The sequence below is a fragment of the Paralichthys olivaceus genome, chromosome 16, assembly GCF_024713975.1.
Source record: "Paralichthys olivaceus isolate ysfri-2021 chromosome 16, ASM2471397v2, whole genome shotgun sequence".
Classification (NCBI taxonomy): Eukaryota; Metazoa; Chordata; class Actinopteri; order Pleuronectiformes; family Paralichthyidae; genus Paralichthys; species Paralichthys olivaceus.
Genome location: NC_091108.1, coordinates 10,368,201 through 10,392,298, shown reverse-complemented (window position 1 = coordinate 10,392,298; position 24,098 = coordinate 10,368,201). Strand labels below are relative to the sequence as shown.

At 40.0% G+C, this 24,098-nt stretch overlaps 2 protein-coding genes across 5 annotated transcripts in view; both read left to right on the top strand.

Moving 5' to 3' along the window:
• Positions 1-10,830, top strand: part of pbx1a (pre-B-cell leukemia homeobox 1a) — a 44,540-nt gene extending 33,710 nt beyond the window's left edge. For 2 of the 4 annotated variants that reach the window (XM_020103970.2, XM_020103993.2), the window contains 7 exons: positions 1,553-1,797; positions 3,500-3,690; positions 3,937-4,072; positions 5,266-5,425; positions 6,304-6,416; positions 7,904-7,993; positions 10,068-10,252. In XM_020103970.2, coding sequence (XP_019959529.1) covers positions 1,553-1,797; positions 3,500-3,690; positions 3,937-4,072; positions 5,266-5,425; positions 6,304-6,416; positions 7,904-7,993; positions 10,068-10,160 — 1,028 coding nt within the window. In that variant the 3' untranslated portion in view covers positions 10,161-10,252. Of the gene's footprint in view, positions 1-1,552; positions 1,798-3,499; positions 3,691-3,936; positions 4,073-5,265; positions 5,426-5,797; positions 5,947-6,303; positions 6,417-7,903; positions 7,994-10,067 lie in introns of those variants that run through there. The other 2 variants (XM_020103987.2, XM_020103979.2) reach the window with 2 other exon arrangements.
• Positions 10,831-15,146: 4,316 nt separating this feature from the next.
• LOC109640237 (hypoxanthine-guanine phosphoribosyltransferase-like) lies at positions 15,147-23,460 on the top strand. The gene is made up of 9 exons (XM_020104129.2): positions 15,147-15,318; positions 15,572-15,678; positions 16,735-16,918; positions 17,736-17,801; positions 20,640-20,657; positions 21,772-21,854; positions 22,073-22,119; positions 22,262-22,338; positions 22,901-23,460. Exons 1-9 carry the CDS (start codon positions 15,151-15,153, stop codon positions 22,946-22,948), a joined length of 798 nt encoding a protein of 265 aa, XP_019959688.2. The 5' UTR covers positions 15,147-15,150; the 3' UTR covers positions 22,949-23,460.
• The last annotated feature ends 638 nt before the right edge of the window (positions 23,461-24,098 follow it).

Below are 24,098 nucleotides of genomic sequence, written 5' to 3'. Positions count from 1 at the left end.
GGAGGGCTGCACCTGGTCGGCTGTTTTCAGCACCTCCGAGAAAAGCAGGCCACTCTGCTGCTTTACCGAGGGAGCCTTCTAGTGGCAGAGGGAGGCAGGGCAGTCCAGCCGAGACTAAATATAACAACATGCTGAAACACCTGTGAGTGTTATTCTCCAGAATGTAGTGTTATTGAGTCAGCAGTATAAAGGGTTTTATTTTTGTGTGAGTGGAGTCTGTGTATATATATATATATATATATATATATATATATATATATATATTAGTTTGTCTTTGCTCTGGTCATGCTGCTGAGAAGTGATCACCTGTAGGTGTTTGAAGACTCCCCGTTTTGGTTCAAATCCCCAAAACTAATGTACAAAAGAATCAGTTGTGAAAAGTCCTTTAACATTTTTAATAAAGACCCCAGACACTGAATACTGCAATACTGGGACTGCAGGTATAGTGGTAGAATATGAGGCAGGGGGGTCACTATGCAGCAGCATTAATGATAACTGTGATATTTAAAAGATGAATAGTGATATCTAATATGGAAATAATCTAGGGCCTTAAATGATGTCTGTTTCCGGCTTCACACCTCAGAATTATCTGTGTTTTATCTTGTGTGTAATTCATTTGCCAACTAGAATGGCACTCAGAGCACACGACTCCGCCAAGGCCCAGCAGTCCCCTTATAAAACCACATTTAAATTAATTAGAAGCAGATTTTTTTGGGATCTGCACCAAATTCTTCCTTGACCCATCCTTCCACCAAGGTGTGTGGAAATCCGTCCCGTAGTTTTGTCGTAATCTTGCTTTCAAACAACTACCAACCAACGGAGAGGGATGAAAACGTAACCTCCTTTATATTTATTCTGTGTTTTATTCTCATCAAAATGTGCTGAAATAATGAATTCTTATGATTATAAATCACGGGATAGTGAATTATGAAAGTTTAACCTTTTCTATTATTTGCTATCTAAGTGTTATATTTTTAATTTGTGCATCGTCATCTTTGTGTTTCTTGATTTAGCTCCTGCTCTGTAATTTTCTGCACTGATTTATTTGAGACACGTATCTTTGTATTCACATTAATGCTCTGTGTCACACTTTGTGTCATTAGTTTGTTTTTTGCTTTGTAGGCAACATCTGACGAGATAATAAAGCCATCAGGCGAATATAAAATAAAGCCAGAAACTGAACATAGTCTGAGCATAAGGAGAGCAATGAAAGATGAACTGTGGTGGAAGGCTGTGTTAATTTTTTACATGAAATGATATTCAGAATCGATGAAATGATAGTTTTACGACCTTCCTTAGCTGCCAGCCTCTGTGAGGCTGCAGGTTTTTATGGCACAGACTTGAACTATTAAAACGACGGCCATATTTCAGGAAGTTCACTTTGGTCGGCTGGACCAGAGTGAGAAAAAACTCTCCTGCGTTTCAGTCAGCGTAAAAATTAATCTGCCTTGTTATTCAGTCACTTTGTTCACCTTAAATGTAAATCATCAAAAACACGAATTAGACTGTTCAGTGGCGTGATGTTGACGTCATCACCTCTTGTCCTCCACAGTGCTCAGTATCCGAGGTGCCCAGGAGGAGGAGCCTCCAGATCCACAGCTGATGCGATTGGACAACATGTTGCTGGCAGAGGGCGTGGCCGGCCCGGAGAAAGGTGGCGGGTCGGCAGCCGCAGCAGCTGCCGCAGCGGCCACTGGCGGCGTGGGCGCAGACAACTCAGCAGAACACTCCGACTATCGGGCCAAGCTGTCACAGATCCGACAAATTTACCACACAGAGCTGGAGAAGTACGAACAGGTGGGACCATGAACACTTCTTTTGTATCAGATATAAAAGAAATAAATATATTTAATAAATAAATAAACATATTTATTTTATGGTAAAATTACAGCGTGTTGCACTTTTCGGCCAACAAGGTGAAAAACTCCAAGTCATTTTAATGCCTTTATTTCAAAGATAACAGTAGAGTGTAAATTAAATTGTGCAACAAAGGTCTTGGGCCAAATGCAAACCACATCAACTACTAACATTCCAGGTGTTCAATGTTTAAATAAAGGTTCAAACTAAAATATTTAATATTTACCTGACTGTGACTTAAATGATGTGGGAGGTTTAATTATTCCTTCTTCTCACCGTCAAAGGCTTTTAACACTGAACAGTTCATGTAAACACAACACAACTGCTCTGATTTAACTGCATCCCTAAATACACAATTAACAGTTTAAAACGAGAGTAAATCCAACACTTTACACTTTTAATCACATTGTGTTCTGAACAGTGGGGGTCAATCTGTATGGAGCTACCATGGTCCGTTACACCACTAGAAAATTCTTATCGGTGCTCTCGCTGCTCCGCGGCCTCTCGCTGAGTCTGGTCAGGAGCCAAATCGAGCCAATTGCAACTAGTTTGTTTACGGGGTCAAAGCAGATGAGAGCACTGATCATTATCTTGACTGTCCTTTAAGACATAAGATTTAATTCTGTCTTAAAGCACCAGTGTGTTGGGTTTAATGTCAGAATAATGATTTAAACTAAGGTGAATTGAAGAATGTTGTGTTTCTGGCCTCTTTTCAGCACCTCTTCTCTTTTTCTCTTTTGGTCAATTCATCCTGAAATAATCTGCGCTCGTGCACATTAATAGGAGCACGATGGCATAAAGGATGGATGAGATATAAGTATAATGCTCTTGCAATCAGCTCTCACAGGCCAACTCATGACAATCCGAGCTTTCAGAGATGTTATCTTCAGCAGCCAAGCAGCCGTTATATCAGTCACACCCCAACTCACTTCCAAAAACTGTAACTCCTTGTCATTCCCTCAGAAGTCAAAGCGTCGTGGGTTTGTCATCTTCTCCGAGGAAGGCGAGTCATCGCTAACTGTCACAGTCAATATACACCTGAGCATTTTTGTGTCACCGCGCTACGTACACCTCGCGCACGTGTGAGTGAGTGGTGTCTGGCGTGTGTGCGCAAGCAGAACGGCGGCACGGTGCATCACTTTGACTGACGTAACCTCGGTGTTGACAAGCAACAGACACCTTGACTCTGAATGCAGTCATATCCAGTGACTGATTCAGACAGAGGGGGAACGAGGTAGACTGAAAGATGGAGTGAACAGAGGGTGAGACGGTTTAAACCTCTTGAATGTGAACGGGACTGAAAGCTTGCTGTCATTTAAAATTTCTCTTCACTTGTCACATTTTCTCTCCCATTGAAGAGAAGCCTTTTTAATATTCACAGTACTGCGAGTCCTGCTGCTGCCGCTGTAAGACTGCGCTGCCACGTTTGTTTGACGTGAAACAGTGTGTGGCGTCTGCTGCTTTAATCCAGACTGCTCTTATTACCCCTAACACTGATGCTGTACTGTCAGCTCCTACAAGGCCCATAGCGGCAAAGTTGCAGCCTCTCCAGAATCCAATTTCACCCTTTTGTTCTGTCTGAAGCTGCTGAGCGTCGGTGATAGTTATTCTTTTTATGAATCCTGTCTGTCTGTGCATCCAGGCGTGCAATGAGTTCACCACCCATGTGATGAACCTGCTGAGGGAGCAGTCTCGAACACGACCCATCTCGCCCAAAGAGATCGAGCGCATGGTCAGCATCATTCACCGCAAGTTCAGCTCCATCCAGATGCAGCTGAAGCAGAGCACCTGCGAGGCTGTCATGATCCTGCGCTCACGCTTCCTCGATGCCAGGTCTGTGTGTCTCTGTGCGACCGCGTGCAGCAGAACTCATCCCTCTGTTTTATTGCATTCTGCTTTGTTCTTTTCTTTTCAAATTGTCCTCATACTAGAAGAACAGCTCCAGTTGTGTCCCTACCTTTGAGTTTTTGTTCTTATTTCAGATTAAGCACTGCTAAGCCATCATGTTTAAATGAAGTTTAATTACATTCATTTGATTTTGAAGTATATTTCAATGATTTCCTTTCAATCCTTTTCCAGACGAAAGAGGAGGAACTTCAACAAACAGGCGACAGAGATCCTGAATGAGTACTTCTACTCCCATCTCAGTAATCCCTACCCCAGCGAGGAGGCCAAAGAGGAACTGGCCAAGAAATGCAGCATCACAGTGTCACAGGTAACAGGAATAAATACAATCTCAAAATTAAAATGAATTAGAAACCTTCTCTCTGAACGAAGGCCGTCAGGATTTTACAGTTATCTCTCATTTGTTTCTCATGCATTTATTTTTCTTATGGACATAATAACAATACATCCAGTTTAATTAGAAAATATATCACCACCCGTACACCCTATAAGTAAGTGGCGGAATACAGAATGATACATTTTGGTTGAAAGGAGGGTTAGGGTCCTTCGTTCATTACTTCCTGTGTCTTTGTTAATTTGTCTACCCTGTGTATGAGCAGCTTTGAAAACTAAGTCTCAGTATCTCTCTATGTAGATGTGCCTGTAACTGGACTTTGAAAATCTTTGGTTTTTTTCACAGTGGTTGATATTATGTATTATAAGAACATGCAATGAGTTAATCTTATTAAATATGATAGCTAAGTAATGCTGTGGTTGTGATGATCTGGCCACTGTGCTCTACAGTATCTTGTGAGAGTCAGCGGATGCTAAGGGTTATTAGTAATGAACAAGTTAACATTATGCAAACAACTAACTTGATACAGAACCATGGTGCTTTATCTGCATTTTTCAGCTTGGTCTGTTATTATTATTATTTATTTAGTTTGAATCCCTACTCTTTTTTTTGCGTGTATGATCAGAGAACCAGAGAGGAAATGGATAAAAACCGACAAAAGGCACATTTGGGTGATCTCCACATAGATTGATGACCATTTAGGGAAAAAAAATAATCTTAAATTCTGATAGTCATCATTTGATTTGGATGGTTAAAAAAAAAAATCCAAATTAAAACCACTGTCAGGAGCTTCATTCGCGTAAAAGCATCACTGCGTATTATCCACATATAAACAACATGACAGGGACGTGACGCAACAGGTCAACTAATGCATTTTTAATGAGCCAAAGTTTTTTATAGTACATACCAAATAATTATAATAATTACTCATCTACAGTAGTGAGCAATGATTCAAAGTTTGACAAGCACATGTCTACTTGAAAGAACAAATTTAACATAGTCACATAAATTGGGACTGAAAATAGGAATAACAGTCCAGATGCTGGCTGTTGTGTATTTATTACACCAAGAAAAGTTATTAAAACAGTCTGTCTTTTGTTTGTTTCCGTTGCACAGATAAAACTTTATTCTAATTCAGCTGCTTCATCATGTCCCTGATTTCTCGACAGGTATCGAACTGGTTCGGTAACAAGAGAATCCGATACAAGAAAAACATCGGCAAATTCCAGGAAGAGGCCAATATGTACGCAGCCAGAACCGCGGTCAACGCAACCAGTGTGTCTGCCCACGGCAGCCAGGCAAACTCACCATCAACTCCCAACTCAGCAGGTGAGCGTCAAACATCCGGTTACATCACCAGAACCATTATAGATCGAAGAATCAGTGAAGATTTATTTTTAGAAGCAGAATGTGGAGCACAGCAATCGTCTCATATTTGAGGAACAACTCAAGAATTCAGTCTCTGGTGCTGTCAGACTAACAGAAGGCCCCTTTTCTCCCTAACTAACCCAGTAATATGATACAGCTCTCTCGCTTCGTCTTATTCCATGTTTTTTTTTTCTTCTCCGCCTTTGCTGTCTGCCTGTTTCTTTCTCTCTCTCTTTCTTTCCTTTTCTCCCTCCCTCTGTTATTGACCTCTCGCTCTTGCGGACGCTAATTTTTCCTGCCTCTTGTCCGGTTGACCTCGTGCATGCCATTAAGCTGCTCGGAGGGCAAGCGCAGTCTTTTGTCATATAGTGACTTTCGCAACTGTATTGGATTAGGACCGGGTGTTGAAATCAAGTTACGCGATGGTCTCTTTACATCTGGGGAGCTGGGGTCCATTAAAGGACGACAACTATTCTTTGGGTCTTCCTGCAGATCAATTATTACTTCCTTAATGAAACACTCGCAGCATGGACATTTAACAACCATACAATCAATAAGCCTGGTTTTAACTGGACTTAAACAGTTTTACGATGATTTTCTGTCTCGTGGTTCTTGTTGGCTGATTTTTTCTTTTGAATTATGGTTCAGTGATATTTGAATGTGCACCGACTGCACTTGTAGCGTGCAGGTTTTAGGAATGATGCCTGCCGCCCTCCCAAACTAACCCACTTAATGCACTTTTGCTGATGCATGATCATTTTAACTCCTTTTCTGTCCCTCTATTTTCTTCCCTGCTTCTCCCCTCTTTCTTGTCCTCCTCTGCCTCTGTCTATTCTCAGGTTCTGCTGGCTCTTTTAACATGTCAAACTCCGGAGACTTGTTCATGAGTGTGCAGTCCCTCAATGGGGACTCGTACCAAGGGGGGCAGGTTGGGGCCAACATACAATCCCAGGTAGGCGCCTCTGTGAGTTTAGTGACTGAAAGCTCACTTCTTACTTTCTTCCTCCACTGACCAGTCTGTAAGTGTGGATCCACGCACTAACTTGCCCTACGCAGTCAAACAGAGGTTACTCTTAGCCCGGAGCTTTGCATTAATGTCGAAGCCATTGTCAACCCACAGACGACTGCAGACAGTTTTGGAAACAGTGCAACACTCATCAATGCTCCTGACAAGAGTTCACATAGCCACTGGTGCACTGTCGCTCCCTGACCTTGCCCCAGTAGACAGCGCTGACCAAATCCAGTGTTCCTGAGCATTATAACTCTCGTCGTAGATGAAGGAATCACCACCCGAAGTTATGTTTTCATTTAGTTTTAATGCTGCTGGCATCATTTCTTTTATCCCGCCATCCCCCCTTTTCCATTCAGATCAGCTCTCTCCATGCTTTAGGTCGCTCATGAATATGCAAGAGAGACAATGACGAAGACTACAGGGGGTAAAGAGGTCTTCGGGGTTGGCTTTAAATTATTGAATCTCATGTTAGATTAAAAGGATTATTTTTCCAATCATGGCCGCACTCCCAGAGGAGAACAATTAAAAGAGGGAAAAAAGAAAAGAGAAAGTACATCTTTGACTAAATTAGCCTCGTGAGTAGAGTCGTCTGATTGGTTGTTATAATGCATACAGCAGTACAGTGTGTTTTCATGCTGCTCCTCCAGCTTCCTCCACAGTGAACGTCATAGTGGCTGCATTCCAATAAAATAACATTTATTACGAATTAATTCAAGATGTATCGATAGATAGATAGAGAGATACATAGACAGGTTCATAGGTGTATACATAGATAGATGGATAGATAGATACATAGATAGATAGATAGATAGAAAGATAGATAGGTTCATAGGTGTATACATAGATAGATGGATAGATAGATAGATAGGTTTATAGATGTATACATAGATAGATGGATAGATAGATAGATACATAGATAGATAGATAGATAGAAAAATAGATAGATAGATAGGTTTATAGATGTATACATAGATAGATAGTTAGAAGTGTAGATTGATCTATAGATGTATAGATAGATTGATGTATAGATAGATAGATAGATAGAGAGAGAGATAGATAGATAGATTGATGTATAGATAGATAGATAGATAGATAGATAGATAGATTGATAGATTGATAGATTGATTGATAAGTATTTTTATTGGCAGCCATGTTGGGTAAACGTGTTTCTATGTAAAGCGTTTGCTCCAGTGTCATATTGTCAGTTGTTAGTTCTTGTCATGCCTTTCATATTTGTGTCCTTTTGTGATGTCTGTTATCGTGCTTGTAGTAGCAGCCAAACCCTTCTGATTCACTGTTTGTAACCTTTTCTTGTTTATGGTACCCTTTCACTATCAGACTGACCTTTCCTTTGTGCATGGCTGTCTTTGTTATCCAGAGCTTTTTGTTTGACCGGGCCTTTTGTCTGTGTGTCCCCACTGTTCCAGGTGGATACCCTTCGCCATGTTATCAGCCAGACCGGCGGATACAGTGACAGCCTCGCAGCCAGCCAGATGTACAGTCCACAGGGCATCAACGTAAGACCTGTAAACAATCTCATTCTGTCTTCTTCTTCTTCGCCGTCTCACTTTGCGATGATTCCCCTGTTGCGGGATGTGTATTATATTGTGTCATTCTGTGTCTGTACTTTGGGATGCCACTTAGCGGAGTTTGTCGGGGTTGGGCTGTTGTCCAGTTGTCTCCCCCTCCCTCTGCTCCAGCGTTGCCCTAGGTGGCAAGCAGCGAGGCAGCTACCAGGCTGAGTAGCTGGACTCGCTCCGAGTCTGTCGGAGGATATTAGTGTTTGCGAGGCACCTGCAGTCGACAGGAACAAGGGCACAGGTGTCAGCCTCCCTCCCGATGCTGCTCTCACATTGGCGCCATAGGACGTGGTCATACCCTCCTCCGCAAAAAATGGCTTCACAATAAAGAAAAAGTTTCCAGTTTCTAATTCTTAAAATAACTCTTTAGCTTGTCAGAGGCCGGGCACAGTTTTCTAGGTCTCCTTGCTGGGCTGGGCAGGGCGGGACAGGCGACACTGGAGGCGGTGTGCTCGCATGTAGATCCACAGCGACAGGCGGCGGTGGGCTTAACAGAATCAATACGACAGTCACAGGGACAGAAAGAGCGCGGCTTTGGGCTAACAGTCCAAGCACATTGGTCAGATCATTCATCCACAGGAACAGCGACACTGACAGCCAAGCCTGCAACACCCCCCTGTGCTAAAATAAGAACGGACACATCAAGCCAGTTAAAACATGCAACAGGCTCCACTGGAGATAGGTGTTGGTTGCTTTGTATCGCTGCGTTGGATATTAGGGATAACGGAAGCAGATAAAATATTATCAGTGAGCAAGAAACACTAAGCTCCAAACTAAGTGTTTATTTATTGAATTACGAATCAATTACGAATTGCTTTGGATATCCAGACAAAAATACACCTGGAGGTCATCATAACTCCGAAAAAGCCGACTCATGAACAGCAGTCCACTAAATAATAAATAGCTTTTATTTCATTTTACATTAAATTTGATATAAACGATAAAAGAAGTAATATAGAAACAGCAGTATAGAGCATGTTGTTGATGATGTGAGGCTCTTATAGTGCTTTCATAATAATAGCACACTTAAAACACAAATTGCAAAGAGTTGTGAATTTAGTGTTGCATTCACTGAGTGCCGTTGATATTTTTTTTCTTTCTAAGAACTACTGTCTGAACTCTCATGATTCACCTCTCGTTCTTGATCACCGAACAGCAATTACACCCCTCAAATTGCTGGTGGGTGTTGCCTCTCTCGGAGACGAGAAATGTTTGAATAAGAATAAGATGACAGACAGTCTTTACGCAAAATAACAGGGTTTGGAAATAAGGGGCTGCCAGAGCACATTCCCAGCTCTCACTAATAGCGTGGAAATTGCAATTAATGTCCGTAATGGTCTTTAGTCGAGCTTTTATCATGATTTGAGAGGGCTTCCATTTTAAAGAGCTACTTTTTATTGTGATAATTTATTCTTTTGTCAAGCATCTCAGGGGGTATATTCTGAGATATATGAAAGGTCCCTGTAGTCTGTGTCTCATCTCTTCTTTTTATCTCCCATTATTATTATTTCAGCTGTTTGGAGGTAGAAATGAGGGAAGTGGCGCAAGCAGATTTTTTTGAATGGAGAGCCTCATAGAAAAGAGTTGCCAGTTTTTACAGTTGAGTTTTAGATTAGCTGTTGGACATAACTGCTTTTCAATTTAGGACTCACTTAATCTTAATTTCTAAAATATATATCTATATATTTTATATGTGTGTGTATGTCTGCATTCAGGCACAGACTGTAGATAAAGTTAGATAAAGTGATTGCCCACTGGTCATAACCATAGACTGTATGCTAGTGTGTGGAAGATGGGCCAAACTAAAAAGTCAAAGTACACGTTGAATACATTTTTTTCAAAGATGGTTTCTGTCATTTTACATAATTCTTCTCACACTGATGTACTTCTAAGTAGAATGCTATTTTTTCCAGTACGTTTTTTTCGTAATGTGTTATCATTAAAGATACTTATATGTGCATTTTGTATCAGACTGTTGACTGTATTTCTATTTCCCGTCTTATTTCTACAGACAAATGGTGGCTGGCAAGATGCTCCGACTCCTTCGTCAGTGACATCGCCCACAGAAGGACCCGGGAGTGTTCATTCGGATACTTCCAACTGAATATGTCCATCTCTACACCTCATCCACAAGAAAAAACAAACATGGACTGACCTTGCTATTCACAGTGTTAAACAAAGGAATTCACATCTCAATGTTTGGAGAGTTACTGTGAAAACCTGACAAAAAAACAAACAAATAATATTTCCTCTGCTTATAAAGTTGGACATTTGGGATACAGACAAACGTTTCACAATAAAAATGAAAACAATGCCACAGACAACGGAGACATTTGTACAGATTTCACATTATATTCAGAGGGCTGGGGTTACGTCTTCACTCGTAATGTTTTCACTCATTATGATGAAATGATATGATTAAGTAATGAAAATCAAATCATTGATTTTAACTGAAAATACTTCATTCTACCTCTCAGCCACTTAAAAAAAGTAGAAAAAATTGTCAGTGACCATTATTTGTTTTGTAAAAAGAAACTTTTGTCTTTGCAAGCAAGGGGCACATCTTCTTACTTACATTTTGTTGTCTCTCACCTATTCTATGGTACGCCATTTAGACTTAAATATTGCTCAGTTGTTTACAATGTGTGCTTGATAAAAAAAGTATGTTCATCTTCCCCTCTGTCTCCGACGAGTCAAAGCAGAGATCTTACCTCTAAGGTAACCCTGTGAAGTATGTTATCTGTAAAACAATAAAGAAATACTTGTCATCAAATCGGACAAGCTTGACATCATTCATTTAGGCACTGTTGCTTTTGGTTCTGCAGCATCTTGGCAGTTGCCAAATTCTCTGACGCAATTAGAAAAAGAGGATTTTTTTTTTACTTGAATCCATCATTGTTTTCCAAAATCACCGCTGCAGTAAAAAAGTTTCTGATGATGCCAAACTGCTGACGTAACCAAAACAAAACCGTCAAGAGAAGTTTGTCAACATAAAGCCAGTGTGAATATATAATTTACTCACATGTATACACCTTCATTTCTTTATCTTCTCATTCAAATCTCCATCTTCTTCAATTTACCTTTGGTGCTACGATCGAGTGAACAATACTGTCCCCCTGAGAGAAATATATCGCTTCCTGCACTGAAGAGAGTCTGTCACGGACGTCTGTAACCGAGTTTGTGTTTCAGCACAAAGCCATTATGTTATAAGAGTTTGAGATTATGTTATACGCGCTTACTCTGTGATTCCTCGCTCCTGAATCCGCAGCGCAGGTCTGGAGCCACTGATCATCGTCCTGCAAGAAACATCTGGATACACCTGTTCTGCAGCTCAGCTGAGGAGGCGCTGATGAAAAGATTTTGTTGTGTTTCACCTTTTTTTCACACAATTTGGATTGTGTCCTCTTCTTGGCGCTAATTTACACATGAATCAGTATATTACTCTGCTGGTACTACTTTAGAAACCCGAGAACTGACGCCAAAACAAATGTAGACATGCTGCTTGTCTCGCTACTATCAGGCTGATTTTGTTTCAGTATCAGACATTTATGAAGATTGTAAATGTTAACCATTTAGCACTAAAGAAGGGGCGAGTCATAATGTCGGATGATGTGTTTTCTGAGCAGTCTAACATTGTTTATAGACACTTTTTTATGTTGTGTGGCCTACTTGTTTTTGTATTTTGTTGTTTTTTTTATTGTTATGCTTAATGTTGGCTATTACTTTTTGCTTTCCTACTCTCGTGAATTAGCTCATGAACTTTCAACATGTGTTTATGTGCACCATTGTGCTTGACTTGCTTTGTTGGAAAGGGTTTTCAACACATTAAAAACAATATGTCATACAGCGAGACCACACATCAGCAGTTTTTTATTGTGGGGGTTTACGAGAGAGCAAAGACTCAGCGTCACTGTAGTGATAACTGAAAGTCAACAAAGGTCAGTGGCTGCCAACAGACATCCCTTCTTTTACAAGTCCGCCCCTTCCATACTGGCTCCTGTCCAGCGAACCAGTGTATATGTACAAGGACATGTCCATGCACACCAGTCTAGGATTTTTCAAGGTCAGGGGCCATAAAGGGGCCACAATAGAGGGGCCAATATTAAGTCCAACATCCATGCTCAACACTTGATTCAGTAAAGTGCACATTTAAGTCATTCCCTGTTTACTGTTAGCTCCATAGCTTTGAGCAAAGCCACATATCATTGAATACATTTAAAAAATCGTTCCTTGTTCAAGCACATTGTGAACTTGAGGGACAGGGACAGTTCAGGGGCCAGTCAGATTTCAGTCAGGGACTGTGGCCCCCTGTCCCCACCCCTGGTTCTGCCCCTGATGCACACCATGTTAAAATCATGTTCAGTAAACAGGACATGGCTTTTCAACAACATCACCATCACTTGAAGAGAAAAAAAGACCTCTGTCTGAAATGGAGGCCGTTTCTTTACATATTCTTAATAATTTAATTTAGCAAAACATGCCACAATGCAAGACCAGTTTTACAGAATACCCACACTTAATAATTTTAGTTTTACAGAATACCCACACTTAATAATTTTAGTTTTACAGAATACCCACACTTAATAATTTCAGCTAGACTGACATTCAGTAGAGCACACATGCCTCCTCCAAGGCCCAAAAGCTTAAATTCAATCAATCTGCACCAAAATGTATGTTTTTTTTCCAGACCTGTACCTCCTCTTTCCACCAAGTTCTTAACTATTACTCAAACGCACTAACAGTCTGTGAGTTTTGGTGGCAGCAAGATGATGCATATTTTTGGTAATGAAGGAACATGTCACCCAATGTGACAGTGTGGCTTGGTGTTGTGTTTTTAATTTTAAGTCCACAATGGATGTCCATCCAACACAGAGGAATAATTCAAGATACAAAGAGGAGAAAAGAAAGAAAGATAAAACAATTTATTTTGGTTTTTTTCCATATTTCTCAAGCATTTTTCCTCCCAAATATACAGAAGGAGACGAATGGTCATGTCCTTGCCAGTTTCTCCCCTCAAATACTGCAAACAACACCGCTGACATTATCTGGCCGGACAGTTGCATGTCTGACAGAATTACTTTCATGGCAACTGAATATTCATAATTGGCCAAACAACAGGGACGAGGGTGTAAGGAAGCAGTTGGCGGTAAAGTCTGTGGACGTTCACAGGCCTTGACTGTTGAGCGAGTGTGAAATGCCAAAGCTAGACTGCTTCCCTCTGCACCCCGAGGGCAGCGAAAGAGCCAGTCTGCTCTCGCCAGCAGAGACGGCATCAAAAAGAATCTGACAGGACTTCATCTGAAAACATCTTCTGGCCTGAGCGGCACTGCTCGGTGATCATCAAGCCTGCTGCACTATCATGCGAAACAAAAACAGCTTTTGAAATAAGTTGTACCGGGAATGATGGCCATGATAGCTGCTTTCAGCGAGAAAGAAAAAAAATCACAGAGTGTGGTTATGACACCTCCTCGTTCCTCTGAGGTGATGGCACTGTGCAGGCTTATTGAAATCTAATGTTGCTGTTGACATCTGCCTCCCCAGCTGTCATTGTACCACTGTTTGTAATTACAGCTGCCGTGGAGGAGCAGGGGTGGGAGGCCCAGACACCTTGTCTCCCCCTCTCAACAGAGCCCGGCAGACTGCTCTAATGTGCAGTGACACGACAGCCCAGACCCTGCTGCTGCTGCTGCTGCTGCCGGCCGGACTGACCACACCAGTCCCTGGGTGGTTCATCTAGAATTCACTTGTTCACACACTGTCACTCAAACACAGATTTTAATGTGCATGTGAAACTGGGTGTGTCATCTCTTAAATGAAAGGCCTGCAAGTCTATTTGTCTCCAGTTTTGAACAGCACGACAACATTTGAGAGAGTCCAAGAAAATATATAAATAAGGATGCAAACACAATGATTTCACAAGAACAAAAGCAGTGCACAGGCCAGAAGTGTTTGCCTCTCTCCACTAGATGGCGATGTTAACATATTTGTTGAAAACCTTCAGTTTACCCACATGGTTAAAGGTGGAATTTAAATTAAAGAGGAAATTATTGGCTAAAGGGAATTCTGTGATTGCAGCAAAGCAAACTTTCATTGGCACAGAAGGAAAACTAGTCTGGTTTTGTTCTGCTTTTTCAATCAAAGCATAATCACTCTGCTTTACTTTCCTGTTTCTTTCCATGTGTTTGAGTTCATGATAATGATGATACATCTGATTCTCACAATTTGGTACAAGTTCGTATCTTTCAAAAACACAGCTGAACAAGATGACTGACTGACGTCTGTAAAAACAAATTACGCAAGAACAAATATCCTGTTCTCAAATAAGATGTGTTGTTATAGAGATAGGATCAATTATCCTTAGTGTGCCCCAGGTATCCATTAAGTTAAGATGGGGGCGGCTTTGTGCAGAGCATATAGGTGCAGAGGGATGAGCATGGGAAAAGTAATTTAATTATCTTATGAAAATATGTATGAAACAAATCATACTTATTAAAATTGTCACGATTATCTTTGCGCTTTAGTTCCAGACCACTTTGTCCATTTGCTTTTTCTTTATGTTTTGTGTGTGTTGCATTATATACCTTGAATCTTCCTATTGTTACCAGTCGCCCAGTCTTGGTGATATTTTTTATCTAACATTTTGATTATTAATGCCTTTATTGTTACCTCTGCTTATGTTTCGTATGCATTTGTTTCTCTTGTTAAAAATAACATAGCAAAATTGGGCATTTTTATTTTTTTCTAACATTTTCACCAATTTCACCAAATAATTCATGGATCTTGATGCAAACAAATCTGACATATTTAGAGAACAGATGCAATTTGGTGCAGATCCAATTTAAAATCTGGATGTTGTGAATTTAAATGTGGTTTCATAAGAGGACTGTTGGGCCTATGTACTCTACTGAACTTCTTGTTGTTTTTCTTTTCTGTGCCTTCCTAGCTCCGTCTTGTTGCATGCATCATTTCAGTTGGGACGTGCTTTTATTGTTTATGGCACACTTGTAGTTGATTTAAAAAAAGTAAAAGGGATGGTTTATTGCTGTGTTAGAGCGCCCCCAGTGGACGCAGAAGTTGCATTGAATGCCAGCAGCATGAAAGTCTCATGGATACGATGCTCCTCCTCTCTTTGCACTGTGCTAACCAACCCCTTCTTCTCCTTCCACCACTTTTCCTTTGGTAAGAGCCTTTCTGTCGTGTCGGTGGAAAACAACATGGCAGACCTCTCTGGCCAATCCGACGGAGGAAGCGACGGGATCGTGGTAATTCAATTCATTAGGCAGAGAAATTTGCTGCACATGTGTCCAACTGCGCAGACAGAAGTTTACTTGTTGGTGGAGGCGCAGGAGTTTTACTTTTTTGGCTGCGCAACTTTACGCACCGCCTCGATGCGATGGATTTGGAGAATAATCCTGCAATTAGTTTTTTTTAAAAGTCGAACCTGCTGTTTTCCCGCTTTTACGCATTCAAAGAACACAGTTTAAAGTAACGTTTGCATCTCTTCCCTCCCCTCAGATTAGCGATGACTGGCCAGGCTACAGTTTAGACCTCTTCAGTTATCCGGCTCACTACTCTGGAGATTTAGACTGTGTCATCATTCCACATGGCGTCATAATGGACAGGTATAACCCACACTAAACTGATAAAGACTCTTTACCATCCAAAAGAAACCCTGCCTGTGCTTTCCAGTTGTTTCTGCGTTTTGTTTTTTGGCACATCTGAGAGATTGTGAGCAGATTTATGGGATGTTAAGTGTTCCAGACTCAATGGTGTGGTTTAAACCCTCATAACTGTGGTTTTCCTCTGTAAAACTATAAAAACCATCACTGCAAAGCTTTAACAACCCCACAATATAAACAACATCTCACAAACAGATGATTATAAAACATTATGACTGTTCTGACACACTGTCCCTTGTAATGAATGTAATTATGATAGTAGAACAGTCGTAGAAATGATCATGTAAATTAGATTTAATCATGATCTCTATCAAATTACTCAGTGAAAGACAATATTGAAATTCAATCAAGTGCAGTAAAGGGCTTGGTGTCAACACTGGAATATATAATACTGTTAATATTAATACTATAGTGACCTGTCACGATCTGACAGACGTTTGCAAAATCACACATGATCCAATGCAGTGAGCTGTTTTCCCATAATGCATTTCAAGGCAGGGTGATGTGGTAAAAAACTACATCAAGATAAAAACACTTGATAAACAGCAAAACATTTTACAAATTAATTATGTGTAATGCCTCCTCACTCAGCTTACACAATGCACGAGAATGTTATTGATATGAATTGAACCTTTGTTATATTACAATTGATGAAATAATAGGATTCATATTATGTTGAAAGACAAAATGATGATCAAGGAGTCAGAAAAGTTGCTTATTTAACTTTTTTTTGCAGGTCTACTCAGAATCATTCCCTACATTACTGTGTAAAACAACACAGAACATTCACATGATAATATTATTTTATTGAAAGTGGAATTTTGCCATGCGGCAGTGGTAACAAGTAATTCTTCAGCTATTTGTAGTAAACTAAAAATGAAATGAAAAATAGTAGAAACTATCATTGTTTACTTTATTTTAGATGTAGACATCATTTTTTGTCCTGGACGGACCGAGTACAGTTAAAAGATGAAATTTATTATTTCCTATTGTTCACAGGACAGAACGCCTCGCTCGAAACATCATGGACGACCTGGGAGACCATGACATCGTGGTGCTGTGCGTGCTCAAAGGAGGATACCAGTTCTGCGCTGACCTGGTGGAAAGGATCAAGGCTCTCAGCCGCAACTCCAGTCGAACAATCCCAATGAGGGTCCACTTCATCCGACTCAAGAGCTACCTGGTGAGCCTCTGTTTTCTTAAGTACTCGGTCACTACAGCTGCTTTCGTACATGCACTGAACTCTGGATAATCTCCTGAAATTATCTTGAGTGGCTTTTTGTGAGAATGTAACTCCTGATAATGTCTGAGAGCCAGTATGAGAGTACAGCAGGATAATGTCCGGGGAATGCATCATGAGTGAGTGGGCCCATTGGAAAAACTAAAAGAATATAAATATATGAAAAAGAGGTGCCACACACATAGAAGACAGACGAGGATGTCAACATGGAAAGATAAGATTTAAGGTCATTTGATGATGAGGCCTGATGCTGGTGTCAATTTGCTGTAAACAAGATAGGATTTCTTCAGTGGAAAAAGATCACTTCTGAAAATGGCTCATGAGTCCCAAGACTTAGTCAGAAGATGTGTGACTTATATTTTATACAACATAATGATAGCACTGTCTTTGTGTTACTTTGGCCCACATGTGCAGTCATGGTGTTGCCACAGCAAAGGAGAAAAATACCACAGACTTTGAAATGAGCACGCTGACGATAGTATCTGATTATCATGTGCCTGTAAAATACCCTTTGACCTGAAATGCATAGTTTCTTTCATATTAACGGAAGATTCACATAAAAGTTTTGACCTTTTTGAAAAGTAAAATAATGTGGTCTCATCAAATAATAATCTATAGGAGATGATGTTTTAAAGAAGGAAACACTTGTTTTAAATCTGGAATGTGTTTCTGTAGTTTGAATTATTGCAACTGTGTCAAATCCTTTTTTAAACATTAAGGAGAAAATTAAAACGTTTCTCTTGGATCATTGTTTTCACAGAACGACCAGTCGACAGAGGATCTTCACATAGTCGGAGCAGAGGACTTGTCTTTTTTGGCTGGAAAGGTAATAATCTTCTTATCTGCATCACTGGAAACTGCTACATGTAGTCCAATAAAACCTCATCATGAGTTTCTTTACATTAAAACTATCACACACAAATAGCTCAGAGATGGAGGGTACAGATAGATGGCAACCTCAAGAGGGCAGCCTTCCCTCTCATCTGCCAGCCCCCCTCTCAACGCTGATGACATGCTTCCTCAGTGGAGCTCAAAGACGAACGCAGCGGTGATCAGATACCAAACGTCCTCATTTGATTGTTAATAACTTCCCAACTTTATCAAAGTGGAGGCAAATTGTAAAATCTGTTTAAATGGTAGGATATACTGAGTGACTGTCGTTGTTACAGGCTCACTGCTCAACAGCCTGTCTTGGTATCATCAAATCAACATCAGTGCCTCACTGAACTGAAACGTTTGTGCATATGAGCTGGATATATACCCTGTGACAAGGTGGAGTAGAGAGGAGACTTTTTGTTTTAAGGAGTCACAATAAAAATGTATTTTAGATGTAATTGTTATTTGGATATGCACCAAATTACCAAGATCTGTAAATATCAGTCCCCTAAACATGCCTGATTATTTATTTTTTTATCAGGATCCACAAAACAACAAAATGTTGAAAAACAGAAAAACCTATCTCACAATGTTAAAGAAAGTGGGAAAAATTAATCTGAGCTCCGCCCCCTGATTCAGATTTGGACCAACATGTGTTCTTCCTTGAACAAAATTTCGTCCTGCAAACTACCAAGCAAATAATATAATAACTAAAAAAAATGAAGTGTAAACAAAAGCAGCCTTTGCACATAGTACACATTCTTCTGAGTATGACTGTCACATACAACTGGGCTAGCATTAGATGTGTCTTAATCGAGTGAAGAGATATTATGCAAAACTGCATCAGTGAGAGTGTGTCTATTTGCAGCCTGTTTGCCAAGTGCGGATTTTTTTCTCTCCACACATCTGTGTGTATGTGCATTTATGTGTGTGTTTATGTGTGCACACTGGAATGAATTACTCTGCTACTACAGGAGCCATAAGTCAGTGAGTGTATTTCCAGGTCATATAAATCAGCAGAAGATACAATCACATACACACACAAAGTGCTGAGTCAAACACACTCACATTCACGCAGTCATACGCCCTGTAGCCAGGCGTGGCATAGATGCCTGAAACATGAATAGGATATGAGGCAGGGAGCTTGAGTCATTGTTGGCTGCTTTTCCACTCAGTATTTCACATGTTTGTGTGAAATCTCCGAGCTCCCTGTGATGTACATCTAAATTTAGCTCCCTGTTAGTAACTGAATGTTTCAATGTTTTGCTGGAAGAAGTGAATTATTGTGTGACAAGGAATATATTTGGTTCATGTAATGCATTTGCTTCGCTGCTGTGCAGTCAACAGACAGTGGCTTTCTCTTTCAAGGACTTTAATTTACTAGCACAGCACCTGTCAGGCTTGAGTGTAACGCCCTGTCGCGCGATGTTAAAGGTACAGTGTGTAGAATTTCATGATATCTAGTGTTAAAATTACATGTTGAACACCCCTCACCCTCTCCTTCTAAACATGAAAAAGAACCTGTGGTAGCCTTTTATTGTCATAAAAACTCAAAAGGTGTTTAGTTTGTCCAGTCTGGACTAATGTGAAAAACATGGCGGCCTCCGTAGAGAGGGTGCCCTCGATGTAAATATAAAGTATTTGAATATAAAGGGCCTTTTCTGGTGTAAGGAAAACTACAATTCATACAATTTAGATGAAACGAACTAGTGAAAACATCATGAGGATTCCTCTACATTAAATTTCTGCCAATAGTACCCTTTCACCTAAATCTTACACACTGGACCTTTAAAAAGGTTTTTGAAAATTCCTGGATCATCGCTGATCCAAATCCACACCAAAACTGAATAGGGTTTTCCCTGACCCATATGCATCCTTCCATCTATCTTTTTGTGTAATGGCATTAACAAACAAACAAATGGGAAAACAAAACCTTGTTGGGTGAGGAAATTAAGCGGAGGAACTTATGTCTGTGTATTTTCTGGAAATTAGCTTATCCAAAGAAACTTCTCAGAAATACACACAGGAAGTTTGAAGTTGAGTGGTTGTCAAGGAAATAAAGACACAGACAGACCTTCACATTTCTCCTGGGTTTCCTGCCCTCTAAATAAATGTGTATGAATAATTGGGACTAAACAAAAGCATGACCACACGCTTGGATGAGTCCATTGTTTGAAAAGTAGAGTAAACTCCATACAGTTACAGAGCAGTAAGTTTTACACTACCCGTCTACTCTGAAGTGGAGGGCAGATTACGACTCCTCATATAAATAGTGCCCAGTTGTCTCCTGTTGATTTCACAAACATTTGCAGAATCTCAGCTATTCCAGTGTGACATTCTATGCAGGAATGAAGGAACACAGATTTCTAGTCTGGATGAGGTTGATGTTTTTATCTGCTTTGTTCACTTCCCTGCGTAATCACTGATATAACTGAATGTAATAAAAGCCTTGCTGATAAAGCTCTTGCTATAATAAATATGGCTCAGTTGATAGCATGTTTCCTCTTCCTCCCTTAACATACCTCCAAAATTATTTTTCGATTTTCTTCTCGCAGGATATGTTGATCTGTATTTAAAAAAAAGTATTCTGCACTTTTGTCTTTACTTAAAGTGTATAGTCTGTTTCTATTGACATCATGGACGAGCTTTTATTTTTTACATTCATCTGTGCACAATCTATAATATGTATTTGAAGTCTAACAGACAACACTGAAGCTTTGTTATCTGTTTCCAACCAAGAATAACTGCTTTCTTCTCCCCCCTTCCCTCCCCAACACACTCTCATAAGAACGTACTGATTGTGGAGGTGAGTCAAACATATTTTTTTGCTTCTCTAGTTTTCCTATTCAACCAAATGGGCCTAGTGTATTTCATGGCGAGGTTGCTCATCCAGGTCAAGGGGAGCAATTTAAAGTTTGTTGTTGCTTCTTCTTCCTCTGGACCTGAGTTCAACATGAGGACATTTTTAATTGACTGACCTATATTTGAGAAATGGTAGCGCTGTTTTTCATGAACCTTCCTGGTTAGTGCAATCATTTAGTCCTGTAGTGGGAAGAGGTGCTCAGAGGAAAAGTGGCATTAGTCAGCGCTCAAACATTTGTGAGAATGTTCTTGCTGTCACTATGACAAATGGAAATTTCTGGCAATTTCAAGCAAATGAATAACTACAATGACCCTTGGAGAGCAGGAGCCTCAGCTAAGATTAGCACATCCTATGTCACAATGTTAAAGCAATCCACTCCAAAAGTTAGGTAGTTCTTCCTCCAAGGTTCAAGAAAATCAGTTCAATCGTTTTTGCGTTATCCTGGTAACAATGGTCATTTAAACATAAAGTCATAAGTGGAGCTTATTACTTTACGTCCATCTTCATTGATTTAATCACACTGGGTCAACGCTAAGTAAACGTTTAAACGCAAATGCAGACATGAGATCTGATCACTCAAATCACTGTCTGGACGCATGTGGCCACATTCTTGTTGAGAATATCAAATCTATAACAAAATGGTAAAGCTCCATACATAAGTCTAAAAAATGATTTCGAACAACACTGAAACTCAAAGGCAAATTAAACCTAATTTAACGCTGTATCCATTCCCCATTGAAAAATGTTAAGGGCCATCCACTCTCCATGTCGGGCAAGTTGACCTACATCTACACATCAAAGGCTGACAAAGCATACCTCTGTGGTTTCATTCCACCACAACATCACTTCTTCCCTCTGCAAGAAGTCAGAGGCTCTTAGTATTAGTATTACTTCCCTTTTTTTGACGCAGGTTACATTTTTTTTTAGAATTCTCATAAATAGTTATTTAATGAGTACAGTGTGATCATCTTCCTCTTTTTTTGTGGTTCAGTGTGAGGTAAGTCTGTTTCTTGTCAACTTGCTTTCTCAATCCAATTTCTCTATCTCTCCCTCACAGGCCATTGTAGGCACTGGAAAGACAATGAAAACTCTCCTGGAGCACGTTGAAGCCTTCAGGCCCAAATTGATCAAAGTAGCAGGGTAAGGTTGAGGCCGGGAAGACATATAAAAAAAAAAAAAGTTTCCTGCTATGTGAATCACTTGAATTCGCCCTCTGGCCTAGACAGAGAAAGAGAGACAAAGAGAGGAGAATGCAGGTCTTAGGTGCCACTGTTTTAAAATTAATACAGGCTTTTGACACAAAGCACAACAGGCAGGGGAGGTTATCATATGATAATGTCTGCTTTTATTTCCCCCAGATTGCTTGTGAAGAGAGTGCCATTCAACTCAGCATGTCTTCCTGACTGTATGTACTTTACCAACCCTTTCATGTGTTTATGAGTCAGTTCTTCTTTCACATCGAAAAATGATTGTCGCAGTTTGTCGGTCAATGAGTCAGTCAGCTGTGCAAGTACTTGCAATTAATGTCAGTCTTTGTCTGATTTCAGATGTCGGCTTCGAGATCCCCAATCGTTTTGTGGTCGGCTATGCCTTAGACTACAATGAGTATTTTAGAGACCTCAATGTAAGTCTGTGCCTTTTCGACTCAAGACACCAGTGACTCTGTGAAGCTGCTTTCAGATTTGAACTAGGACAAATTGGGTCCAGACTTTGTCTTTCACATATAAAAAACTCAGCAGGAGATTATCCGCGTCATACACATTTGCATCAAGGGGAAGATGTTCAGGACATTCCGTTTTTTCCCCCCAATCTTTAATCTTTGTCAGTGTTTTCTACATGTATGGCACCTCTTTTTAATCCTAAGATATTTGATAGAAATGTCTTCAACACATCCACTCACTCGTTGTGAATTAAACTGACATTTTACTTAGGGGTTGATGAGAAAGGTTCCGGAAAATATCTGCAGCAACTGGCTGAGACGTTTTTGTTCTCACATATAGCCCCTATAATAAAATTCAGGAAAGTGCATGTCTGATAGCAGTTTTTTAGAGGAAGAGCTCAAAATGAGTTTCTGAGAGCACTGAATGTCATTACATGCACTAAATTAATATGTGTTTTGTATTGAATGTTGTAGAATTTTCTCTCATTCTCCATTTTTCCTTTTGTTTTTTTCCTCAATTTTTTAGCATATCTGCGTGATCAGCGAAAGTGCGAAGGTGAAATATAAGGTTTGAAGCGGGGCCGTAAAGGAGGCGACTGTTACACAGATGTCATCTCACAGCAAGCCGGAACATTTTTCTTGGGATGCCATGCACTGACAGCTGCTACTGTGACATCTGATCTTGAACATCCCTGTTTGTTTGTTTTTTTACATTCCTTCTCTTAATGTTTAACAGTTTTAACATAAACAAGATTTATCTTTAGCATCTTTTTTGTTTACAACTCTGATTCACATTGGACATTCCGCGGCACTGTTACTGTCTTAGTCTTACTTCATTTTGATGCAATTTTAAGAGTTTGATCATTTTGGTGAGAATGAATGTGAAAGCTTTTTTAGGTCAGTGTGTGATGAGGTACTAGAGCAAACTGAGTGTTGTCTTCTTTCAAAACAAAAGGGAGTTGTTGTTTTTTTTTATAAGGAAATCAGTGGTAGAATTGACATTTTTCTTCACTTGTACATTATGTGCCTCAACTACCTCCTTTCAGTATTTGAGGTTTAACATAAAATAAAGTGTTTTTAACATTTGGGGGTTCTATAAGTTCTTCCGCGATTGTTTTTCTCTCTCACATCCTCTATCCCCTCACAAAAGGCATCTTCACATCTTTATAAATTAAAGTGGTGGTAAACAAAAGAGAAAAGGTTATTGTATTGTATTGTGCTGTTTGGATTTTAGATTGATGATCATGTTGTACAGAGCACTGGCTTCTTCATACACCTTCATTGCCCCTCAGAAACTTGACTTTTTGTTTACTGGTTTGTCATTGCATCTTTCTGATTTTAACGCACATCGTGAAATGGATCCAACCAGGGTCAGGTTGAAAGAAAATGAAGTGACTGAAAATGAAACAGTAAAAAGGAACAACGGGAAGTTTGCTGTCTTGAGCTCTTTGTACACACCTGACAAATGACTGCAGTCATTTGCTCCACAAAAAAACATTTTTGTCTCTGCTGGGGATCCCAGTGACCTGACTCTGTGACCTTTTGACAGAAGTTAGCTCACATAATAATGTCTTGATGAAGTCCTCTGAAAGGTTGTATTAGCATTTGGGTCAAAATGCTTTGCCAGTGGACAAGACATTATCAAATCTAGAATGCTGTTACTATTATAACATTGCAAAAAAATTACTTAAAGGAAAATAAAGAAATATGTGAACTGTAAACTG

Coding starts and splice junctions, on each gene's coding strand:
- LOC109640237 (XM_020104129.2), top strand. CDS start 15,151: ATGAAAGTCTCATGGATACGATGCTCCTCCTCTCTTTGCACTGTGCTA. Junction 15,319..15,571: donor GAGGAAGCGACGGGATCGTG/GTAATTCAATTC, acceptor CCCTCCCCTCAG/ATTAGCGATGACTGGCCAGG. Junction 15,679..16,734: donor CATGGCGTCATAATGGACAG/GTATAACCCACA, acceptor TATTGTTCACAG/GACAGAACGCCTCGCTCGAA.